The sequence below is a fragment of the Chiloscyllium punctatum genome, chromosome 33, assembly GCF_047496795.1.
Source record: "Chiloscyllium punctatum isolate Juve2018m chromosome 33, sChiPun1.3, whole genome shotgun sequence".
NCBI lineage: Eukaryota > Metazoa > Chordata > Chondrichthyes > Orectolobiformes > Hemiscylliidae > Chiloscyllium > Chiloscyllium punctatum.
This window is the reverse complement of record NC_092771.1, coordinates 10,532,901-10,557,982: the sequence shown is the minus strand read 5'-3', so window position 1 is coordinate 10,557,982 and position 25,082 is coordinate 10,532,901. Positions and strand designations below refer to the sequence as shown.

At 37.7% G+C, this 25,082-nt stretch overlaps 1 protein-coding gene across 4 annotated transcripts in view; it reads right to left on the bottom strand.

Moving 5' to 3' along the window:
• The window catches only part of scaper (S-phase cyclin A-associated protein in the ER), a 321,703-nt gene that overhangs the window by 193,505 nt on the left and 103,116 nt on the right, over window positions 1-25,082 (bottom strand). For all 4 annotated transcript variants that reach the window (XM_072552951.1, XM_072552952.1, XM_072552954.1 and 1 more), the window contains 3 exons: window positions 23,119-23,271; window positions 22,421-22,528; window positions 9,265-9,401 (listed from right to left, as the gene is read on the bottom strand). In XM_072552951.1, the coding sequence (XP_072409052.1) occupies window positions 9,265-9,401; window positions 22,421-22,528; window positions 23,119-23,271 (398 nt within the window). The remainder of the gene's footprint in view (window positions 1-9,264; window positions 9,402-22,420; window positions 22,529-23,118; window positions 23,272-25,082) is intronic.

The following is a 25,082-nucleotide window of genomic DNA, read 5'->3' as shown; positions in this document are numbered from 1 at the left end:
ATTCTGTGGAACACCACTCGACCCTCTCATATACAGGTGTGAATCTACACAGTAACGTAGCAGGCAATTCAATTTGCTAGGCCACCGCAGCAATGCTTGATCCTAAACTCACTTAACATCCACAAATATATCCCATTCACTAGGGCTCACTGGACAAGAATCCTAGCTGATCAGTAGATCCGGCCCAAATATGTGCATGTCAAAAATCAGTCTGTAACCTTTCCTGCTGCTGTGCAGACCTTTGAGGTCCAAGCAGGGCAACTCCTTCACAACTCAAAGTCAATGCATCAGCATCTTAATTGGCGTGTGCAAAACCTTGAACAGCTGCATGACTACACAGCCGGAGGGAACATTGCTATCAATCACATGAAGACTCATACAGATATCCATAACCCTTACCGGTCATCATTCCTGAATTGAGGACCAGATGAAAAACAGAATGACTAGTTACTTCTTCCTAGCCAAGGGTTGATAGTTTGAAAGGGTTTATTCCAAAATTCACAAAGGTCTTCAGCTTCATTTTCAAGTTTGTGATTTCACTGGAAGCTTCATAGTGTGTTATAAATTTAAAGATCCAAAAGATGTCTACACTCTCCTCACGAATAGCAATAGTGTTTCAAGGTTGGTCATGGCCCACATCAACTTTGATCTCCCAGCCTGCTTCAATCCTCTACAATTTGCTTACTGATGTAACAGGTCCACAGTTTCTGCCATTTTCCTAGCCCTGCACTCATCCCTGGAACATCTGGACAACAAGGTCACCTATCTCAGACTCCTGCTCATTGACTACGTTCTGCCTTCAACACCATTATCCCCTCCAGACTGATCTCAAAACTCTGACACCTAGGTCTCAGCTGCACCTTCCCTAACTTGATCCTCAGCTTTCTGACTTACAGCCTGCAATCAGTGAAGTCAGATAATTGCATGATAACTCAACATTGGAGTCCCCCAAGGATGACTTCTCCCAGTACTCCCTGCAGGCCCACGACTGCCTTACTAAATTCTGAATGAATGCCATCTACAAGTTTGCTGATGACACCATTGTGATTGGATGGATACCAAATAACAATGAGTCAATACAGAAAGGAGAGAGGGGGTTGGTGACATGGTGCAACAAGAACAACCTCTCCCTTCATGTCAGCTATTCTAAAGAACTGATCATAGACTCAGAAAGAAGGGAGGAAAACATGCCCCCATCTACACCAACAGAGCTGAGGTTAAGAGGGTGGAGAACGGCAAATTCCCAGGAGTGACGATAACCAACAACCTGTCCTGCACTTCCCACGTAAATGCAACTGTCAAGAAGGCACAACAACGCCTCTTCCTCCTCAGGTGGCTCAGGAAATTTGGCATGTCCAAAAGTGCATCACCAACTTTTACTGACGCACAATTGAAAGCATACTGTCTGGGTGCATAATGGCAAATGTCTACGCAGGACTGTAAGAAACTACAGACGGTTGTGTGCATAACTCAGGCTATCACGGAAGCCAACCTTCTATCCATAGACTCCATATACATGGCCTGTTGCCACGGGAAGGCTGCCAACATCATCAACGATCCATCGCACCCTGGCAATGTTCTCCTTCAATCTCTTCCATCAGGCTGAAGAGCCAGAAGCTGGAACGCACACTGATGAATGGACTCTCTAAATTCAAATAAAATTGATTTCGCTAATGCTGATCTTGCCTAGCACACGACCTGTGCGATGTAACTTGCATGCCTCTGTCAAGTTTTTCTTTTCACCCTATGAGCTGTAAGCCCTTGCTTACTATGATCTGCCTATACAGCTCATGAACAAAGCTTTTCACTGTACTTAGGTACACGTGACAATCAATCAATCAAATCAAACCAAACTTGAGCAGAAATACAAAGACATACACTGAGAAACAAACATCTAAGATGATGAAAACATTTGAAAGAGATGAAATTTAAACTTTTTGTGAAGCCCAGGTTTTACATTTTCAACTTTGTGTAGTGAGGAAAGTAAACCTGCACAACATTCAACCAAACATTACTTATTGCCCTCAACGGGATTGACAAGTACATTGTGGAAATTCAGAAGAGCACAAACAGCTTTTTGCCTGGCAGCCATGTTTTCATCAGTGAATTCTGCTACAGAGATAGTTGTGCAGCAATGCACAAAGTCTAAGAGAATGCCAGATTTTGCCAGCAACCATTAACAATTTATATTGATTTTAGTGCTCCCTACATAATGAAAGTGTATCAAGCCCCTTAACAAGTGAAGAGACAAAAAGAGATAAATAAGCTAAGGAAGAATGAAGCAATGGAAAGGAGGAGAGATTTTAGGACTCTTCATTAGAGGATAAGGGCATGGTATTTTGAATCTTGGCTATCATATCAGAGGTGTAAAATGCGCATATGTTAAGCTCTTGTTTAGAGGATAAGGAAAATATCTTTTATACACTCACACTAAAACTAAAAAAATTATTTGCCTTCATTCTTGTTTGACATAACCAGAGAATATTATTTTAAGCAGGGCAGGGGGGGAACTATAGTTCAAAAATACATGGTGCTATGTGTCCTGTTCCTACTCAAACAAACAGTCTGTACCAGCCAGGCTTTTCCCTGCAAACAGCTGATGCACTCAAAACATTTATTCACAGTGGATGCATTTCATTCACTCAATCATTTACAAATGGTGCCAGTTAATGAAGGAGCCCAAGTTCAGCTCTAAAGACAAACCTAATCTCATAAGAAAAATCTATGGCGTGCTTTTTTTCATTTGCTGAGCCATGAGATAGTTCCTGCAGGACTGAAGGTCAAGGCATGACCCTCTAAATCTTCTGCTGGTCTCCCGGTTTTAGGAGCAAGGGGTCAAAATGACCTACATTTTTCATAAACTAATGTAAACACCAAAAAGCACATAAAACAAGCCATCAATGAGTCGTATCTGATCTCTGTCTGCTGCATTGAGCTAATTTTAATATTAATGTAGGAATGGCAACAGATGTTTTATCCTCTCTGAAAGGTTGTATGTAATTCTTTTATATCAAATCATTTTAGGTACACACTTTTGATTTCACAATAATTTAAGATTCTTTTATTAAACATTTTTCTATTTAGTAAATAGATTAAGCAGCTAGCTGATGAAACTCTTCACTTAAGGGACATCCACACTGTAAGTGGTTTATTTAAAAATAAAATGTCTGGTTAAAGAGGGGAAGATGAACCAGGACAGGGATTCATTATAAGAATATTTTGGTTGATATGAAAGTGCTGCTTAGAGAAAATATATCTGTACATTTCATCTGTAAGAATGCTAATTACTGCAAATGGGCATTGGCATGCATGGTGAAGCCATTCATTTCTAATCCAATTGTCATGTACAATCTTACTATCAGCTAGCAGTCTATTTGAATGTGGTAGGCATCACAGTCAAGCCCAATCATGGTTTGATCTAACATCATGCACAGATATATTCCAGACTGGGTCACAGCATTGTCACTGAAATGAACAGTTCAGCTCACCAAGCCATACAAACATGTGAAATTAGAGTCAAAGTGGACAACTCAGCCTCTGAAGTCTGCTACACCATTCAACCAGAACAGGTCAGATCTCTTTGTGTTTTGAATTCTACATTCCTAATCATCGCCGATAATGAAGGTTTTTGCGCAATAAGAATCTACCTGCCTCTGTCTCAACAAAACTCAATCACCCACAAGAGGAAACATATTTTGCACTTGCACCTTGTCAAGGTCATTCAGGATCATGCATGTCTCAATCAAATCACCCCTCATTCTTGTAAACACCAATGGAAATATGTCCAGTCTGTTCAATCTTTCCTTATAGAACAACCTACTTATTCCAAGTATCAATTAAATAAACCTCCTCTGAACCATCTTCAACACATTTAGATCCTTCCTTACATAAGGAGACCAAAAATGCACACTGTATTTGGTGTGGTCTCACCAACATCCTGTACACTTAAAGCATAATGACTACTTTTACGTTTAATTCCTTTCATAACAGATAGCATCCTATCAACCTTCCTACTTGGGTGCTGTAGGCACATACTAATTTTTAGTAACTCATGCACAACTCCTAAATCCAACTGCACTTTGGATTTCTGCAGTCACTCTCTGATTAATACTCTGCTTTTACATCCTTCCTGTCAAAGTGACATTTTTCCACAATGTACTCCTTTTGTCAGATTTTGGTCCACTCAATGAATCTTTCTATATCTCTTTGCAAACAGTTTGTCTTTTTCATAACATATTTTCCTATTTATCTTGATGTTGTATGTGTATTTAGCTACCATGCCTTCATTCCTCTCATCTAAATTATTGATATAAACTATTAAAACAAACAGTAGGATCAGCAGAGACCCCTGTCACCACTTGTCACCTCATGCCAATCAAACAGACCCATCTATACATGTACTAGCTGACTAGCAGTGAACATTTATCTATGCTAATGTTACCTTGTACGCCATGATTTTTTATTTCCCCAATTACCTTTGATGTGGCACCTTATCAAATGCCTTCTGAAATCCAGTTACATCTGTCGCAGTTGTGGGTGTGTTCGTCGAGCTTGGAAGTTGATTTGCAGGCGTTTCACCTAGTCAGTGCTTTGGAGCCTCCTGTGAAGTGCTGCTGTAATGTCTCTTCTGGAATTTATTTGGTTCCATTCCGGCTGCTTCCGTTTGCCGGTTCTGGTTTTTTTTTGTAGTGGCCAGTATATTGAGTCGAGGTCTACGTGTTTGTTGATGGGAGTCCGTGGATGAATGCCATGCTTCTCAAAATTCTCTGGATGTCTTATGTTTAGCTTGCTCGATGATCGTTGTGTAGTCCCAGTCGAATTTGTGGTCCTTGTCATTTGTGTGTATGGCTACTAAGGACAGCTGGTCGTAGCATTTAGTGGCGAGTTGGTGTTCATGAATGTGAATTGCTACTTGTCTGCCTGTTTGTCCTACATAGTGCTTTGTGCAGTCTTTTCACAGAATCTTTTAAATTACATTTGTCTTGCACATGATGGGTATAGGGTCTTTTATTCTGGTGAGTTGTTGCCTGAGCGCAGCTGTCAGCTTATGGGCTGTCATGAACCCAAGTGTTCGGAGAAGTCTGGCTGTCAGTACAGAGTCGTTTTTTTAATATTAGGACCATGAATCCAATTACACCTACTGGCTCCCCTTTATCCAAAACACATGCTCCTTCTTCAATGAGCTTTAACAAATTGGGTAAAGATTAACTCCCCCCAAAACAATGCTGAATCTTCCCAATTACCCTGTTTTTTCTAAGTCTGCAGGGATAACCTGCTGAATAATTGATTTTAACACTTCCCCCAATGAGAGATATCAAGCTAACAGGTGTACAGTTTTCTGCCTCCCTTCTTCCTTGAATAAAAGAGATTGTATTGCTGCTTTCTAGTGTAATGAAACTTTGCCTGAATCAAGGGAATTTTGGAAAATTAACACCAATGCATCTATTAACTCATTTGCCACTACTTTTAATACCTTAGGATGAAGTGAAGTGAATCTGGATCCAGAGACTTGTCAACCTCCAGCTTCATCAGTTAGTTCAGTATCATGACCTCATTGGTCATAGAGATGTACAGCATGGAAACAGACCCTTCAGTCCAACAAGTCCACGCTGACCAGATATCCGAACCCAATCTAGTCCCATTTGCCAGCACGTGGCCCATATCCCTCTAAACCCATCCTTTCCATATGCCCATCCAGATGCCTTTTAAATGTTGCAATTGTATTAGCCTCCATCACTTCCTCTGGTAGCTCATTCCTTACAAGCACCACCCTCTGCGTGAAAAAGTTGCCCCTCAGGTCTCTTATCTCTTTCCCCTCTTGCCCTAAAACTATGCCCTCTAGTTCTGGACTTCCCCATCCCATGGAACAGACTTTGTCTATTTATCCTATCCATGTCCTTCATGATTTTATAAACCTCTATGAGGTCATCTCTCAGCCTCCAATGCTCCAGGGAAAACAGCTCCAGCCTATTCAGCCTCTCCCTACAGCTCAAATCCTCCAACGCTGGCAATATCCTTGTAAACCTTTTCTGAATCCTTTCAAGTTTCACAACATCCTTCCGATAGGAAAGAGACCAGAATTGCAGGCAATATTCCAAAAATGGCCTGTATAACCGCAACATGACTTCCCAACTCTTATACTCAAAAAAGAAAAGCATACCAAATGCCTTCTTCACTCCAATGTTTCTTTGTTCAGCAACACTTCTTAGGACCTTACCATTAATTATAATTTTACAAAGTTTCTTCCTCCATTCCATCTCTTGATTTACTGCTATCCCTGGAAAGTTGTCTGTTTTATCCACAGAGAATGATTCACTTGACATTGATTAGGGAGCTAATTCTTTCCTCCACAGTGCAGGGAAAAACAGTTCGCTAGTATGCGATTCAGATTAATCCCTAATTAATCCCTGCATTGGCTGAGGTAGACTTAGATCTTGCCTTCTTACCCGGTACCTCAGAGTGAAAGGCAACGCCAAATTACCACTGACAAACAACTGCCAAGAAAAATAGCTCAGGATGAAGCATTACCAGACAATGAGCCAAGGAGCTGCCTTTGGGCAGACCACATGTCAATGAATGAATGCTTCATGTACACTGCCAGAAAATTCTTTAAAATCCACACAGTAAAAACTCTAGAGAGAGAATATTGCGTGGTGGATAATGCAAAATGGTTTACAATTAGAAGTCCTCTAATGTTTGTCTGAATAGGGAAACATACTACATGAAGGAATATTGAGAAGCTATAAAACTCAAATATGTCCTGGTTGCGAGTTGGATTTATGTGAAATGTATTAGTGTTCCTTGGCTGCGCAATAAGACAGTACTTTGGTTAAGATTCTATCTGGCAAAGCCTCTGTTTAGAGGTAGAGTAAACTGAAACTTAGTAAAGAAAAATGAAACCTTTTATGCAGCGCCTCTCACATCTTAGATTGTCCCAAAGTCTTTCAGTCCAATGAAATCTTTTGGAAATGCAGTCACTGTTGGTTATGTAAACAAGCTAGCAGCCATTTTACACACAATAATGCACACAGAAGCAAATAAACATATGACTAGTTAATCTGACTTTGATTTCTTTTAGTGGAGGTAGGAATGTTGGTCAGAAAATCACAATTTTTGACTGGTGCCACTGGATCTCTTATGTTCATTTGGTCAGGATGATAAAAGGCAATTGTGATGCTGGAAACCAGAGTTTAGATCAGAGTGGTGCTGGAAAAGCACAGCAGGTCAGGCAGCATCTGAAGAGAAGGAAAATCGATGTTTCGGGCAAAAGCCCTACCTTCAGGAAAGCGTTTAATTCAAAATAAGGCAGCACATACTCAGATGCTCAAGTCCTACTCGAAATGTGTTCTGAGTCAGATGCAACAGATGTACTTTCATTTAATTTTCTGTTTTGATAAACTTCCTCAATAAGATGCTGAAAAATTGAACGCTCTCCAATTTGGGTGGCCAATGTCTCTCTACTCAAACAGTTATGTATCTTTAGAATTCTCTAGTGGATGGTCAGTCATCAAGTACATTTAAGACAAAAACTAAAAGATTTTTGAATACTAAAGGATTTAAAGGAATTGGGGTTAGCGCAGAAAACAACAGTTGAAGGACAACATCAGGCAAATTTTAAGTGAATCGCAGAACACATTTGAAAGGACCAAGTGATCTACTCCTAATGTTTTTTCTCATGTACTCTAACAAGGTGTGATACAATTCCCGACTCAGAAAATCAATTGTTACTGTACCAATGTGACATTTTTCCTATTGTCTGACTTCTATGGATGATTGCCAATTTAATGCTAGCTCCAAATGAGGATTTTGCCACATTAGTCCAAGCTTGTTTCATCAGATGGTCTCAAATAGCACATAAACTAAAAATCCGATATGCAAAGTTAAACGTTTCTGCTCCAGCATAACCCTCCTGGAATATTTATAATAATTCCAATTACAAAATAAGAATAACTGATCTAGTACAGAAACTTGTACAACAGCATTCACAATACATGATATTTACTTAATGCCTAGATTAGAATTTCCACATTGTTTATCTTTGATAGTTATGTTATAATGACTTTTAATGTTGAATATTTATTCTGTTAAAAAAAACAAGCTTTGCACAATACTGCAAAACAGATTAATTAAATGCATTTCATTCCAATGATTGTCAAACTATTCTGTGATCATCTATGCTATTAAATAGACTTGGAACAACAGAAAAATGAGGGAAAAAAAATCAAATCACTTATGACCATTCATTTCACCTCCTGCCAACTGGATCAATGGTGAAAAAGGCAGCATTTGTGCCTGGGAGCAGATCACCTGCCTGCTTATTTTCTCAGCCAGAATGATGTAGAGAAACATTTGATAGGGACAAGAAAGCAAATCTAAAGCAGCATGAGACAACAAGTAGGATATTGAATAGAACACAATATGGTAAGCGTGCCTACTAACAAGACAGCTCAGAAAGCCAAGTTTCATTTGTCAGTGCCTAAACACTAGAGAATGGCAGTGATGTACAATTCCAAATGAGTCAACGTGAAAAGAAACTGACAGGCTTTAAGTGTGGTGCATGTGTCGCCATTCACTCTCAAATTCATTTACCACTTCATTCTGAGGATCTGCTTCTGTCAACCACGGGTAGAATACAAAGCCATTTGCTGCCGTAATATCTCAAACCAAAAATAACTATAGCAGATGACACTCTATCTACAACAGAAGGGGGATGGTGACAGCTAACGATAAAACAACACACTGCATACAACTCTGATCCGCAGATGTCACTTTCCAACCTTATGACAAACTACAGGTTTGACAACTCACTTTATATTTCAGAGCATTTCCAACTTTTTCCCGTGTTGTGACAGCCAACAAAATTAATTAAACCCTGGACCTGGGATTTGACACTCCTGCAAATTGCCTTCTATTTGTTGATTACTATTGATTTTCTTTGATACTTCATTTAAAAATCAATAGCTGGGAAGAAAAATAGGCATGGTTTACACATACTTAAACATACAAATGCTTGCTGGAAGGAACTTTAGTTTTGGCTAGGCGCTGGCAGCCAATTATGAGAAAAGCTCTTAACAGGTGAAAGCAAGGGCTCCAGATCGATTTTGAGTTTTCTTTTCTAATCACACAAAGTGGCTATAAATTAGGCTCATCAGTATATTTTTAAGATAATCTACGAAACAAATAATTTGGTGTATTAAGAAAACTAGCTTGCTAAGTTTTTTTTTAAGGATGAAGGAGTCAAATTGATTGCATGACTAACATTACCTGGAGTTCATGCGTGCTCGAAGTTTCTTGGCCTTCTTCCTGACTTTCTGCTTCTCTTCTGCATCCTTTGATGTCTCAGGGTGCACACAGGTCTCAGTTACAATGTCTGTAATGTACTTCTTGCAGGATAGATGCTCCTGATGGAAGATAGCAAAAATAATCATTTGCTAAGACAAACTTTGACTTTCAGTGGAACTCAAAGTTGCATTGTGCATAGCTCTGGACAAGTCTTTCGTACCATGCTCTTTTGCAGAGGCTTTAAGAAGCTCAAATAAACGCAGAAACACTCAAAAGTTGGACAGCATGTTTGGAGATAGAACCAGGGCCAACGCTTCAGTCAATGATTCTTCATCAAAAATAGGAAGAAATGTGTATAAATTTGAATAAGGAATAGAGCAAGAGGGACAAGGACAAAGGAAAGTCTGTGAATAGGTTGGAAGACAGGAGAGGCTGACTGACAAAAGTTTCAAGTCTTAAGGAGACAAAGGGAAATGTGATGGATTAAGATAACAAAAACAAAGGATATGCATAGAGGTGTGTTGTTACCTGAAAACAAAAATGAGAAAAAGTGATTCATGCAAACAAAAAAAAGGAACAAAAAGTTGATTGGACAAGGGAGGGGAAATAGTTCACAATCTCGAACTGCTGAAGTCAATGTTGTGTGAAGAACATTTTAAAGTGTCTAACTGAAAGATGAGATACTATCCCTGAAGCTAATGTTGAGTTTCACTGGTTTTCAAAGTGAGAGCAACATGAATAATTAAAATGACAGGAACTGGAAACTTGGGGTCATGTTTGCACAGTCAACCCGCATTTGGTCTCGCTAATGTAGAGACACCAGATTGTGAGCTGCAAATACTGTAACTTGAATTGAAAATAATACATGTAAATCGCTGCTTCATCGGGAAGGAGTGCTTGCCTTGGACAGTGAGAAGCAAAGAGGTAGAAGGAAGAGTGTTACATTTCCTACTTTTGCTTGGAGATGTAGCATGGGATGGCCTGATGGAAAATGAGGGATACCCATTTGAACAAGGAATAGAGCAAGAGGGACAAGGACAAAGGAAAGTCTGTGAATAGGTTGGAAGACAGGAGAGGCTGACTGACAAAAGTTTCAAGTCTTAAGGAGACAAAGGGAAATGTGATGGATCAAGATAACAAAAACAAAGGATATGCATAGAGGTGTGTTGTTACCTGAAAACAAAAATGAGAAAAAGTGATTCATGCAAACAAAAAAAAGGAACAAAAAGTTGATTGGACAAGGGAGGGGAAATAGTTCACAATCTAGAACTGGCCCAATAAAATCAAGTCTTATTTGATACTGGAAAATCAGACAAAACCCATTCTCCTTTAATTCACATTCCTACATTTCGTTTTTACTAATCAACCTGTTCAGAGATTTGTTGGACACCTCAGGAGAAGGTGGGACTTTTACCTAGATCATCTGAGTCCACAGGTGGGGACATTACCAATGCACCAGAAGAGGCCCTCATTCCATATTATAACTTATTTTTTAATCAACCTGTTCAGTGATATTCACACACCTCATGAGCAGGAGGAACTTGAATCGAGGCCTCCATGGGGTCCACAGCCACCAAAAAAAGCTCCCTCTACAAAGGTAGGGATACTACCAGTGCATCACAAGAGCCCCTCATTCCTGTATTTTAATGTATGTTCTTTACCTGTCTTCAGGTGTCTTTCGCTAGGTATAGGGAAAGATGAATAATTAGTAAAATGTAGCAACAGGCAGCTTGTCATCACTGATCTAGCATTCCTCCACCATGCTTTGACAATCACTCCAACGAAGCACAATGTCCTGTTAGTGGCACTATATAACTGCAAGGTGTTGTCACAATCATTAAGATAGGCACGAGTGTAGGCCATTTTAACTGGTACATTGATCATCATTAGCCTCCTCTTGACATTTTCATTCAACACTTCTCTAAAACCCATCAGTGTCCACCATATAGAGAACATTGATGTATATGCATGCTCTAGAACACTGCCCATAACTGATACCCAAACCTACTGAGTTACCTTTACACACCTATTTAAACTAATAATTGTAAAATACTATAGATGCTGCCAATTTGGATGAATTTCAGGGATTATATTTAAGAAAATCCTCCCCTTAAAATTATATTTCCCACTCAGTTTACAGAAAGATCCATAAGTCAAATCACACAAACATCATTTCTGTTCCATAAATATCTAAAAATGGTTGCCCAATTGATTTGGACCATGGCACAGCTCGCTCTTTCACGTACACAATGATTTTCCATCCATCCACCCCACCTCCCACACACATTTCCTTAGTCTAATTATGCTCTGCACCCATTTATGGTTCACTTAAAACTGAATATTTTTCACTGCCAAACGAAATTGAGTGTCATTTGCACACTGATCCACTGAGTCTGATTACTCTCAGCCCTGTGCAAATCATTGAGACTCTGTTCACTATTTACCACAGCAATGAAAAGTGAAAGATTGACATGGAGGATTGGGAGCCAGAAGAGCAAAGATCACAACCTTTTACGGTGCTATTCTAACAGCCAATTTTTAAACTATTCCTTATATAGAGTTGCAGATTGATATACCTTATTGGAGTGCACAATACCTCACCACCTGGCTGTGCAAATGTTGAGATGTAAATTTAAGCCAGCGTACAAACATTTGTCATTTCACTGGAAGCTGTATCTACTGGCATTACAATTGCCACGAGTGTGCTGATTTTGCAAGAATACTCCGTAAAGTAACAAAATTGCATTGCATAAATTTAGTGTTTAATAGTTTCTCTCACCCTCACACAAAAGGTCACAGTTTTTTACAGACTCAAAATAATTAGAACTCTGAAATTTGCCAAATAAATTGGCAGGCATTAAATGGAGAAGCAATATTTTTTGTCCAACTAGCAGGGTTTGACTTACTGCATTTATGAGGATTGTTTGATAGGATACTACAAAATGGAAAATGGGATTCTGAAGGAAGCCTACAGCAGAATGATTTAGTGCAGAGTAGATGGAAAAAAGTAGTTAAGTAAAATAAGAAAATGCATTAATACATTATTTTATTATTCATCTATCATGCTGCTAATACTCAGCACTATGAAAATAAACCTAAAGGAAAAAAAAACACATGTTCTAAGTATTGAATGTATTGCATAATTAATTCATTAACTGGTTAAAAAGAATCCAGCCACAACTTTAAGATTCATAAAAACACTGAAATGAGAGTCCTGAAACCTAATCCATAACTTTACTGGCAATAGGAGAAGAGAAAAATGACACTCAATAGGTTCTACCTGTTTAAAAATGTTTACAATTTTGAAAAATGTTGTTCTTCCCTTTCGTTTTCTTCTTTTCTAATTTACATTTGGAAGAACCAATGTCATTCTTCCAGGAATGCACCTAAAATGCTGAGAGTCTACGGTTGTTCCATGGAGCAATAGTGATTCCATCCTTATCTGATGCCTATAGTGCATTATGAGCACAAGGGGAAACCTTAGCTGATTTCTCCCCTCCTTAGCTTGGGGCACTGATACCTGAATGTAGAGTCTTGGCACACCTCCAACAGAGTTTGGCTGATGTAAATAATGTTTGGAATCCAACTGAAGATCTGCCTGGTCTCTACTACTCAGTTCCAGATTGGACAGTGCACTCATCTGGAAAGCCACTGGAGAAATCGTTTTAAATTTTTATTTACATTTTTGTTAATCTGTCAGAAACTTTGATAAGTTCTCTGGCACTTGTTTAATGCTGAAATTATGGATCTTTCAAACTTGTGAACTAGATCCTGTATTTTTATCATCTGTCCAATCGTCTCCATATTATGAAGAGTAAAAATCTGCATAATAGTTTTATATAATCATAAAATATATTCATTGTCCATAAACTGACATATCACAATACAGCCTTTCGATGGTTTAGTTCACTTTAATGATTTAAATTAAAATCTAAACACAGATCTAAAAGTAATTTTGTTTTATGATTGCTTCTTCTCTGGGTTAAACCCAAAGATTTAAACTTTTTTTTTTAAAAATGGTCCAATTCTGGTGTTCCATTCCAATACAGCACCATAAAAGAAACAAATACTTTAAATGTGCCTGCCACGGTATCTGGCTGGGGAGATGAAACACAACCATCCTATCCACCTGCAGCTGTGGAACAGATTCAAGAAGTTATCACTGATATAATCTATTCACTCACTGATGCTCCTGTCTAAAGTGATAACTGAACAAAACAAACCTAATCTAGTCTCTGAAACTGACACCCATCAGTAAGAAAGCTTGGATATAAAATGACAAGTCAGCCAGCTGTTCCACTATCACTGTACAACAATTACAAGCTGTCCATCAAATCAGGAGGATGGGTGTGGCAATGAATAAGGACATAAGCCTGGTTACATTTTCCAATGCACAGTTTCTGATTTTAAAATCTGTCCTTTATTGCAAGACCCATGCACTATCCAAAATCCAATAACTATACTCATTTGTCATTCAACAGTTGATATGGCAAAGAGCTAATGTTAACTGGGATATAGAGAAAACGGTGAGCATGAGAGAGAGGGAGACAGAGTGCGTGTGCAAGACAGAGAGAGAGAGAAAAAAAAACAAAGATTGGCGCCCATATCTTCTGCAACACCAAACCAGTGCTACATGATTCCAGGCGTTTCTCAGAGTTCTCACCTTTCAGGTTATGCAGCTTGGACAAAATATCAGAATTCAACTCTAAGAATTCATTAGGAAAACAATGAAGTAATGATACCTCATTTCAGACATGAGTGTCATATCTCAAAGGTGGAGATCAAAGTACTGGATTATCACATTAAAACAGATTAAACAGCATTATGTTCAAACTGGCAGCTTTGACTTTTAGCTAATGTGAAATAACTCCATTAAACTGCTTCACTCAACACTTGGTTAAAAAGCAGCTAATGTTTGACAATTTAAAGTGCATTTTAAATGACAAGAAACAAACAAATCAAAACTTAAATAAAAAATGGAAAGCGTTGAGATAATTCAACAGGTTTGGCAGCATCTGTTGAGAGAAAAACAGAGTCAACATTCAGAAAGCGAAGTCATCGAGGACTTCAAACTCCATGTCCAATGAAGATTCCTCAGCACTGTTTTAATTTAGATTTCCAGCATCCACAGTATTTTACTTTTATTCAGATTTTTATTCAGTAAGGATATCAAATGATATGGAGCAAAGGTAGGACAAATTTAGGTGCATACCAGTCACGAACAGTGGAACAAACCTGAAAGCTGAGTAGCCTACTTCTACCCCTAACACATCTTTTCACTTGTACAGAACTACAATCATGTATAACACACCAATTGGGTGGAGGGGGGTGGAATCCTCATGGATGAGGAGTCTGGTACAGTTAAGGAATTGACAGGAATCTTTCTTTGGCTTATTCAGAGAAACACCATTTTTTTAGCTGCTTGAATTTTAGATCACGCAATCATAAATTCAGTCTATTTAAAACAGTGATAATCTTCATCTTTTATTTTTTAATTTTCCAGGAGATGAACTATGTCAGTTTTACGCCTTGAAACTTAGAATTTATTGTTGTTTGAGACACTAAATGATCTCTATCAGCGTGTTTTATACACTATGACTATAAAAAAGGTATTTGATAATTAAAACTAATAGGGACAATGAATGAGATAGTTTATAAGAGAAAAAGAAATGTATCATTCATCTGAAAACCATTCATCCAAAATACAGTACATCTGACAAGAGAGCACTTTCTCAGTACTGGGAAAAAGCACAAAGAACTGCAGATACTGGAAATTGGAAATGAAAATGCTAATTCCTGGCAAACCTCAGCAACTCTGGCAGCATCTGTGGAAAGAAAACAGAGTTAACATTTTGGGTTCAGTGACCCTTCTTCAGAATTGGTGTCTGCTTTCACTCCACAGATGCACCAAAGCTGTTGAGTTTTTTCAGCAATTTGTTTTGGTTTCATCCTCATTACTGCTCTACAATACCGATCCATATTATGCACTCAAACTCTGCATTTGGATTTGAATCAATAATCTTTTGCCTCAGTTTATGAGTGATGTCATTTTTATGAAAAAAGAGCATTGTCACACTTTCCTACAGATCAGCACAATTAATTCAAGCATCTCAATGTAATTTTGACCGTCCCAGCCATGTCTGTCAACATGGAAATGTTGAGTAGATTTACAAATCATCTATCCTCCCTCCAAGCAATGAATGGAAAACTCCATTCTGATCCATATGATCTTTCTCAGCTCTTGGGGTACATGCTGGCCAACAACAAATTCATAACTTTAAAACTACCACATTTGTACAGAGATCCATACATTTTTATTTTCATGGTACTTTATTGCTGTGGAATTCACCACAATATAAACTAGCACAGTTCCATAATAATCCAAGTCCATCAGAAGTAGTTTTGCAGAAATGCTTCAGGAAACCGTATTAGACTTTAAATGTCCTGAAGACAGATTCCTGGATTTCTAATTAGGAGGTTTAAGAATTAACAAAATTTCATGATCTATTATTCCATTCGGGCCATATTTATGACTATTTCCATATTTGAGAAGCACTAGTTATGCATGTTAATGATGACCTGTTGGCCATTGAGAGATCAGTGAAAAGATTTTGAACAATTTCCTGAAGTAATAATTCTGCTAGAGGGGTGTAGAGTCAAGCACCAAATGTTAGTACAACAAAGTTAAAAGTCACTGCAAAATAGAATCGTTTCAAATAAAAATCCCACCCCACCCTTCAAAGTTTTTATTTCAACAGCAATAAAGATCTTAAGTAGTTTAAGTCTGCAGCATTAGGTTTTCCCTCAAGTCATCTGCTACACAACAGTAATAATGTGACCACTTGATCTCGATAAATAACTAAGACAAATAAATAGGTCCACAGTTTAGGTATTAGCCACAAGCAAATGAAGAAACTGTATGTCACAGTTTAAAATTTTAAAGAAATTACATTACATTTTGCAATACCATTAAAGCATTCAATTAAAAAAAATTCTAAAATTAAGTAAAATAATCAAGTCTACATCATTTACTTTCAGCTGATGGTGAATGTGAATGATGCAAAACTAAACTGTGAGGAGAATAGTGGAGAACTTGAAAACATCATCGACAAGCTATTGGGCAAGTGGCAGCTGCAATTCAAAGCAGAGAAAGTGAAGTGATTCATTTCAGAAGGAAGGACATGGAATTGCAATACAATATAAAGTGAACAAATCTGAAGTGGATGCAAGAGCAGGAGATGCAGGTATGTATGTGCCTAAGCCACTGAAGCTAGCAGGACATGTTGAGAGTGCAGTTAATAAAGCATACCAGATCCCTAATAGGAGCAGAATACAACAGCAAGAACATTAAATTGAACTCGCATAAAATGTTTTAGCCTTGGCTCATGTACTGTGTCCAGCTCTGGGCATTGTAATTTAGTAAAGAGGTGATGCATTAGACAGAGTACAGAAAAGATTTATGAGAATGGTTCTGTGGATGAGGAACTTCAGTAATGAGGGGAGATTGAACAAGTTATGACTGTTATCCTTAGAGAAAATAAGGCTGAGGGGAAGTTTGATAGTGTATTAAAAGCAATCAGCAGTCTGGATAGAATAGGTAGGGAGAAACTGTTCCGACTCTCGAAAGCATTGAAAATGAGAGCAAATATTTAAAGCAATTAGTAAAAGAAGCAAGAGTGGGAGACAAGACTTGGTGCAGACACGATGGGCCAAATGTCTTCTTTCTAAATCATAAAAATTCTGCGATTCTATCATAACCAATCCAATGTTACATGATATATAATAATTCACATTTTAAAAAAAACCATTAAAATTCCTTATTTAGCAATTTTAATTATATAGACAGGTTAGTTTATGAGGAGTTAAAAATTATATTCTGTAATGATGAATAAATTTTTAAAATCTTGGATTCATATCATACCTTATCATGACACACCTCAAAGCACTTCAGGCAATGATTAACTTTTGCAGTTACTGTTAAGTGGCAAATGAATATACATCTCTTTCATGATTCATGTGTGGTATTATATATACTTTTATATATACACACATATGAGCAGCATAACATTGGATATAATTCATTTTATTTAATCTAAATTGTCCAATCAATTATAAGTTATAAACCAGGAAAGTAAAAAATGGACATTAATTTAATTAGGACAGTTTTTTTAAATTCAGACATAGATATATAGGTGCATTAAGAAGTTGACTTATCTGTTAGTGTTAACTTTTTATAAATGAAGATCAGAAATAATTAAATGCCCCCAATTTCCATTCACCACTGTCTGACTTTCTTGCAGATTTTTATTTCTTTTCTGCTTTCCTCTCCTCAGATGAGCAACCTTTCAGCTAGGCTGGTTTCACCAGCATCGGTTGTCTTTCTGCACCTAACAGAGTATTCAATCAACCCGAATTTCAGTGCAGAGCTCTTGTCGGAATGATGATTTCACAGATGAGCTAAATTCTGTCCTCATCTAAAATGCACACATCCACACACATATGAGTTCACACATGTTGGCAGACAAACATTTTCCCCTTAGGTTCCAAGACAACAGAAGCCCTGCCTAAATCTTTCTTCCTCTCACTCAAAGTTCTGATGACAATTAAAATGTTTCTATCGTCACCTTGACTCAGGTTATTTAACATTGCACATGTCAATAAACAAACCAACACCCTACTAAATTCATTAGCTGTCTCTGTGAAATATTTTTGGTCTCCTAGCATTCATTTGTTGCTTGCCCCATATCTTTGTTTCAGTCAGCTCGGCTCTATACAAGTAATTGCCCATCATCCTTACAAGGTAAGGGTATTACACATAATGGAATCAAGTCAGGTAGATGGAGGTCAAGGCGTATAATCAGTCACAATCCAGCTGAGTGGTAGAAAGGGCTCAAGGGGCACTTAATGTCATTCGCCTAGCCAGGATGATTCAGTTCCACAGTGGGCTCAGCATTTAACAACTGAAGCATTTGAGTTTCTAATCTAATGAGTGGAATTAGTCCCTTTGAAGAAAGTGGCGCATATTTAATGATATTTGTAATGCCTACTGGGTATGAAGAGAGAGATTCTGATTTGTATTGCTTAAAACTACACTCTCTAAATTAGTTTCTTAAAAATGGACACTTTGCTAGACTGACAACATGGATGCCATTGATCACATGATGTCAGTTGATCAAAATTTCTGCCAGGTTCTGACTTTCCATAAGTAACCAAAGGACAAATGCTTCTACCATCTTGCTGGAATGCGGCACTGCGTGTATTGTACGAATATTTCAGTCAACTTAACTCAAAGGACTAGCAGACCAAATGTCTACCACAGCCAGTTTTGAACTAAGGACACCACTGAATCCCTTATCAATTGACCTAATGCAAATTATTCCACAGTTAACTCCACAAAATACAATGGTTTCTGATAAAGGAACATCAAAACCACATCACAGACGTTGTCTCCCCACCTGGAAACCCTTGTCAATCAACTACTGGATTGTTTGAATCACATTCAACTGTACAGTTTTGACACATTCATTGGTCTGCTTGTAATACCAAAAGGGTAAGTAGCTCCAGACTCAGCTAAACACATATCTTTTGATTTCTAAAAGATGCCGGATCTCTGAAATTTAACTACTGTTTTGATTGCAAAATGTACCAACCTCTAAGGTTACAATCATAGCACCTTCATCAGCAATTCGACAATGTCCCAGGTTCCTCTGAAAGAGGCTGTCGTACACAGTGAACTGCAAGAACCTCAACTGGGCAACGACATTACAGATTTGCAAACTCATAATCAACTAATTCTGATATTTTTATTTTAAAATAAATTATAATTTCTCTCCTTTCCTTCCCCATTTCATTCTTTCTTTCTTTCTTAAATACATTTGCGGGTAAATGTGCATCGCAGACCATTCTCCCGAAGCTTTGAAAGCTTTATTAAACCCTACTTTATTTTAACCCTAAAAAAATTGCTGTGGGTCATTTTTAATTGGACTTCCCAAACAAGATGTAGGGAAACACATTGCCATCCAACTTTTAAAGAAAAAACAAGAAAAAACATTAAACTCAACAACTCCTGCTTTAGATGGGGCGGGGGTCAGGGAAGAGAAGAGACAGTAAAAATTATTCAATATACCGCTTCCTTTTGTTCGTGACACAGAACTTGGAACACTGAAACTAGGTGAATGTAAAAACACAATCATATTTTAGTCTGTTACAGTCAAATGGAGGAAAAATTAGCTATTTGTAACAAATTTCATACTAAATGGAAAACATTTTACCAGTTTGAAGTAGGTATTTTCTTAAATAGCTTGCATCACCCTCTCAGGTGTTACATTAATACTGATGCCGTGCTACATTTTCTGAAATGCAATCATGAGATATTTAAGTGGTGTGAGAGAATCCACAAAAGTCAATTATTCTTTTTTGTAGCACTGTATAAAGCATCCTTAAAATACTTTGAAGGGTTGAACTTTGAATACATTTGCGCAATTATTTTGACCATTATCAGCTTACGCAGCCTAGGGCTGTTTCACAATATGACAACTTAAGTTTAAGTTTAGGTTTAATATGTTTATTGAAGGTCACTGCACAAACTTATAATCATAAATGCCACTGAGTGTGAACAGAAATAATTAAAACGAGTTTAGCCTGGTGCTGAGGTATTTTACCACACTGATGTATAATAAATAAGTGTGCCTATAAAGGAGAGATCTCTGATTGAATGTATTGCTTTTTTCAGCACAATGCACTTAAAATCAGTCAAATCAGTAAGAAGTACTGTAAAATTGAAGTAGAAATGATATCCCGCGCATTTCAAGATTCCACAAAGTTTTGGAATAGTTCAACATTATCGTTCTACGTTATGCCACGCTTTTCAAGTGCCACATTTATCGATTCATTCTAAGTTGGTACAACCCAAAAAAGCATGCTCCCAGATCAAATTATTTATGATTCAAGTTTCAGCTATTTTCACCCACTTTAATGGTCTTTGATGAGGCTCTTAAAATTAAAGAACCTCTTGTTGGAGCAAAGACACTAATAAGAGGTTCTTTAATTTTACATTTTACTACATTTTACAAGCTTTTGAATTTTTAAAGAAATGGTTAAGAAGCTGACCATTGTACCTCAATATAATAACAAATAGCTCCAAGGTTTTTTTTAAAAAATAAGTCATTTTTAATTGTTTACAATTGACTTACTGACAGACAGTAAAATACACTCTAATTATAATTGCTTATTAGTGAATTTTGAGAAGATTTGTAGCTCAGGATGTAGGTTTGCTTGCTGAGCTGGAAGATTCATTTTCAGATGTTTCGTCACCATACGAGGTAACATTACCAGTGAGCCTCCAGATGAAAAACTGGTGGTATGGCCCACTTCCTATTTATGTGTTTAGGTTTCCTTGGGTTGATGATGTCATTCGAGCTCAGCAAGTAAATATACATCCAAAATTCACTAAATGGGTACAGAATTCACATGTGAAGCTGTTGAACTCAATGTTGGGACCAGAGGCTATAGAGTGTTGACGTTCCTCCAGCATGTGTTGTGCTTCACTGGACCACTGCAGTATGAAAGCAAGGTGATGTGCTAAAATTGTAAAAACTAAAACATTTTATTTTCAGTATTTTTGATGTAGACAGTACTGGGAAAACAACTGTTTGAAAAGCCAAGTGTTGTTTATATTGCTGCTCAATCAAAAAGAGGGGGAATGTTACTGCAGACAGGCTGACAACAGGTGGTCTGTACGAAGTGAAATTAGACCAGAAACAAGTAACTGATTGGTTTGTGGAGTGACGACCAGTTATTGATGACAAAAGCCTTCTGCCCACCAACAACTACATGATTGGCTTCCAGTTGGCCAAATAGCTTGAGTATGAACAATATGGCTAGATGCTTTTGGACCTCCGAAAAGTGGTATTTCCCTCTGCATTGAAAATTACCCAAAGCCTGAAGAAAGCCAGTTTATTTTCCATCATCATTCCTGCAAGTTGTTGCTTTAAACCAATAAGTCAAAGATTTTATCATTTGTAAACCAGTTGCTCTGTGCCTCCTGCAAGGGAGTGAAAGTACCTGAAGTGAGATTGAAGTTGAGCAAATCCTGGTATGCAGAAAGGATCATTGAACACAATTGAAATGCCTTCCCAGTTTTTCCCTCCACTCATAACACCAGTGCTTTCTATGTTTGTCTGTGTGCAGGAGGAATTTTATACGGGTAATAGAGTTTTAACTAGTAAAGTTTTATGTTGACAGTTCATAGCTGCTTATCTATAGCTTGAAACTAGTTAGTTTAATAAACAGTAATTCTCGTTAAGTACAGAAACCTGGTCTGTGTTTTCTATTAGCCTATCTAAAAGAGGAGCTAAAAGAGGAGATAAATTTGGAAATTTGGTGTATTTTGATAGAACCTTTAACTTTCTAGTGATAAAGGAAAATCGGAGCTTGATCTGCAGCATGCTATACCATTTTGAGCCATGACAAAATGGAAAAATAACTATCAATTTGGAGTCATGCTTACAAATTGAGGGGCGATCTTGTACAAAGCAGGCAACCTGCAAATGCATTTCCCAATTCAGAGCACTGTGAGCAGTGAATATAGTAGACTAGATTGAAAGTAGTTTGAGTCTTGATTGAGTAGGAAAGAAGACGTACCTAAACAGCCATTGAGAAGTTAGCATCATTATAACAAATGCAATGGACAAACTGGGAAAATGGAATGGAGCCCTTAGAAGTGTCAGGAAATATAGCTGAGGTAGGAGTGGGAACAAAGTCACCCTTGGAGAAACTGTCATCTGCTTCCCGCTGGGTGATAGTAATAGAAACTGGAAGCAAATGACAATCATGCACTCAGCACGAATGGTTCATTATTCTGGGGATTCATAACAAAGAAATGACAGAATAATAAAAAATATACAACAATCCTAATCAGAAACATTCTCATAATTGACTACAATAAATACCGAAAAATTATTTTAAATATTAATTGACAAGTTAAAGTGGTCTGTGCGCCAAATCTCAGAGTACAAGATATTAAAAAGGGTACATTAGGCAGAAGTCAAGTTAGAAGGTTCTGTAGCTTAGAAATGAAGTAAGCACCATTTTTAGAAGTAACACCTATTTTATCAAATTACATTTTCGTGAAACTTACCACTTCTTCATCTGACAGTTCCCGTCCTTGAATGCTGCTATTCTCCCGCACAGCTTGCTGATGTTTTCTCCCTTTTATGTGGCTGAAGAGATAGACCTCAGAGGTGATCTTTGGAACAGAAAGTGACAACAATTCAAGCTCAGTGAATTCTCTAAGCTTCCAATATTAGTTAATACTGGTAGGATCTGCACAAGGACAATCAGCATAGAACTGCACACTAACCAATTATATTTTACAATGTTATATTTTTACATCAATCAAGATAAAATACTCTTATTGTGCATAGCGTGGAGAAACTTATTGGAAATTCTAGAAGCCAAATTAAATCCTTTGATCCAACAACCTTGTTACTTTTGTTACCGATCAATCCACGAGCCATCTGCATTCACACTACATCCCAATCCTCTCCTGCCAGAGACACTCAGGCATATTAATATTGTTCTTTTCAAAATACTCTCTAGGTACATAATTCCAAAATATTATTCCCTTATAATTCCACCCAACTTTTCCCTTCTCTTTGATAACTTTATAATTTGTGGCATTTTTCTTTGGATCAACTTTGCCAAATCCCTTAAAAATGTTCCTTGTTTTCTATAGGATCAGTTTCTTCGACTTGTGCCTTCTAGTCAAGCAATACAATATTTACACTAGTTCTCAGCCAGATCTTTGAAAGTAGAAACACAAACAGCAGAACCTACCAACACGTTGCACAAGGAGCAATGTTTTTTTCGTTCATATGGAGTAAGTTTGGGTGCATAGTCAGTGTTAGCATGTCTCCCACTGCTAAGCTCAGCTGCTTTTTCTTTTCGTTGTTCGATCTGCTCCATATGCCTCCGACTGCTCTCGTCATGCTGCATGAAAACAAAACATATGCAGAACAATTGTAGCAACTAATGCTCTTCTCCTGGTTAAATCTACAATGGAAAATGAAATAACAACCTGTGCCCTTTGTCATCATTCAAAAGGGCTGAAAATAATAAAACAAGTAATTACAATTCAGCTATCCTAACACAGCTATCATTCAGAAAATATTAGAATCCACTGTAAAGGATGCAATAAAAGAGCATTTGGAAGTGCACAATATAATCAAACAGAGTCAACAAGGCTTCAAGAAGGGAACATTATGTTTGACAAATCCGTGAGAATTTCTTGAGGAGGAACCAAGCAGGATAGGTAAAAGGGAAAGTAGCTGTAATATATCTGGATTTCCAAAAGGTATTCGATAAGGTATCACACACAAAGATATGTAATAGGATACCAGCTGAGTGTTGTAGTAGTACAGGACTAAAGGGCAGAAGCTTAGAGTAAGGGATTGTCCATTTAAGACTGAGACGAGGAGGAAAACTTTCTCCAGAGGATGGTGAAGCTGCGGAATACTTTAACACAGAAATATGTCAAATCTGGGGTTATTAAATATATTCAAGGCTGAGATAGACAGATTTTCAACCAGTGAGGGAATCAAGAGCTATAGAGAAAAGGCAGTAAAGTGGAGCTGAAGATTATGAAATCAGCCATGATCTCATTGAATGGCACAGCAGATCCTATAGATCAAATGATCTCATTATGTGGCGAGAACTTATTGCCCCTCTGTAATTTCTTTATTATTACCTTTCTCTCCACTTTCTGCCTCTGCATTACCAAACTCATGAGGGTCTGCTCCCACTGTCCAGGCAGACATCCGAAATACTGTGACCAGCTTTGGTCTCATAAAACAAGGAAGGATTTACTTGTCACAGCAGGGATGCAACAAAGATTCACTACTGTGATTGTTGGAATGTAAGGATTGTGCTATGAGGAAAGAGCGAGTAGAATAGCTGGAATTAAATTCTCTGGAATTTAGAAGAACACATAGCAATCATGCTGAAATGTAAAAAATTCAAAGAAGGTTCATTAAGGTATAAGTTAAAAGGCTGTTTCCCCAGATTGTGAATGTAAAACCATGAGGTTCACCGTTAGGATAAAAGGTCAGCCACTTATATCTAACTTAAGAAGACACTTCTCTCAATCATGAATACTTGAAATTTTCTAGCCAGAAGGCTACAGGTGCACACAGTCATTGGTACATTCAAGGTTGAAACTGATAGACACCAAGGGAATAAAGGCACATGGGTAACAGGGCAAGAGAGTGAAGTTGAAGTTGAAGCTGAAGATCAGCTAGTTTATGAAATGGTGAAGCAGACTTGAGCAGTGATTGTCTCTGTTCTCAAACTGACATAATCCCCATACTCCCTTAAACAATTCTTCCCCATGCTACCAGTGTGCCGCTATCATTGCTATGCTCCTCATTTAAGTGTGACATCAGTTTTACTCTCGCCTATAAATCTCAATTGCTGGACTGGTGCTATACTATCTCACTGTCCAGTTATCCTGATTTCTACACAACTTTGCCCCAACTTGCCTGTGAAAACATTGCAGCAATACATTGAATATCTCCCTGAACATTGAATAACTTTTCTAACACATTGCATTGTGCTTTTTTCCTTAATCTTCTGCTTTTAAAAAAATGTTGCTCATGTACTGCACTAAAGATTTTAGCTTTTACTTGCTTTCTTAATTAACTGAAAATATAGCACTAGATCAATCAAGATTTTACTTTTCCATACAACTACTCTGCATCCTTGCTCTATGGGACACCAACACATTCACTTCAATAATTCCAAAG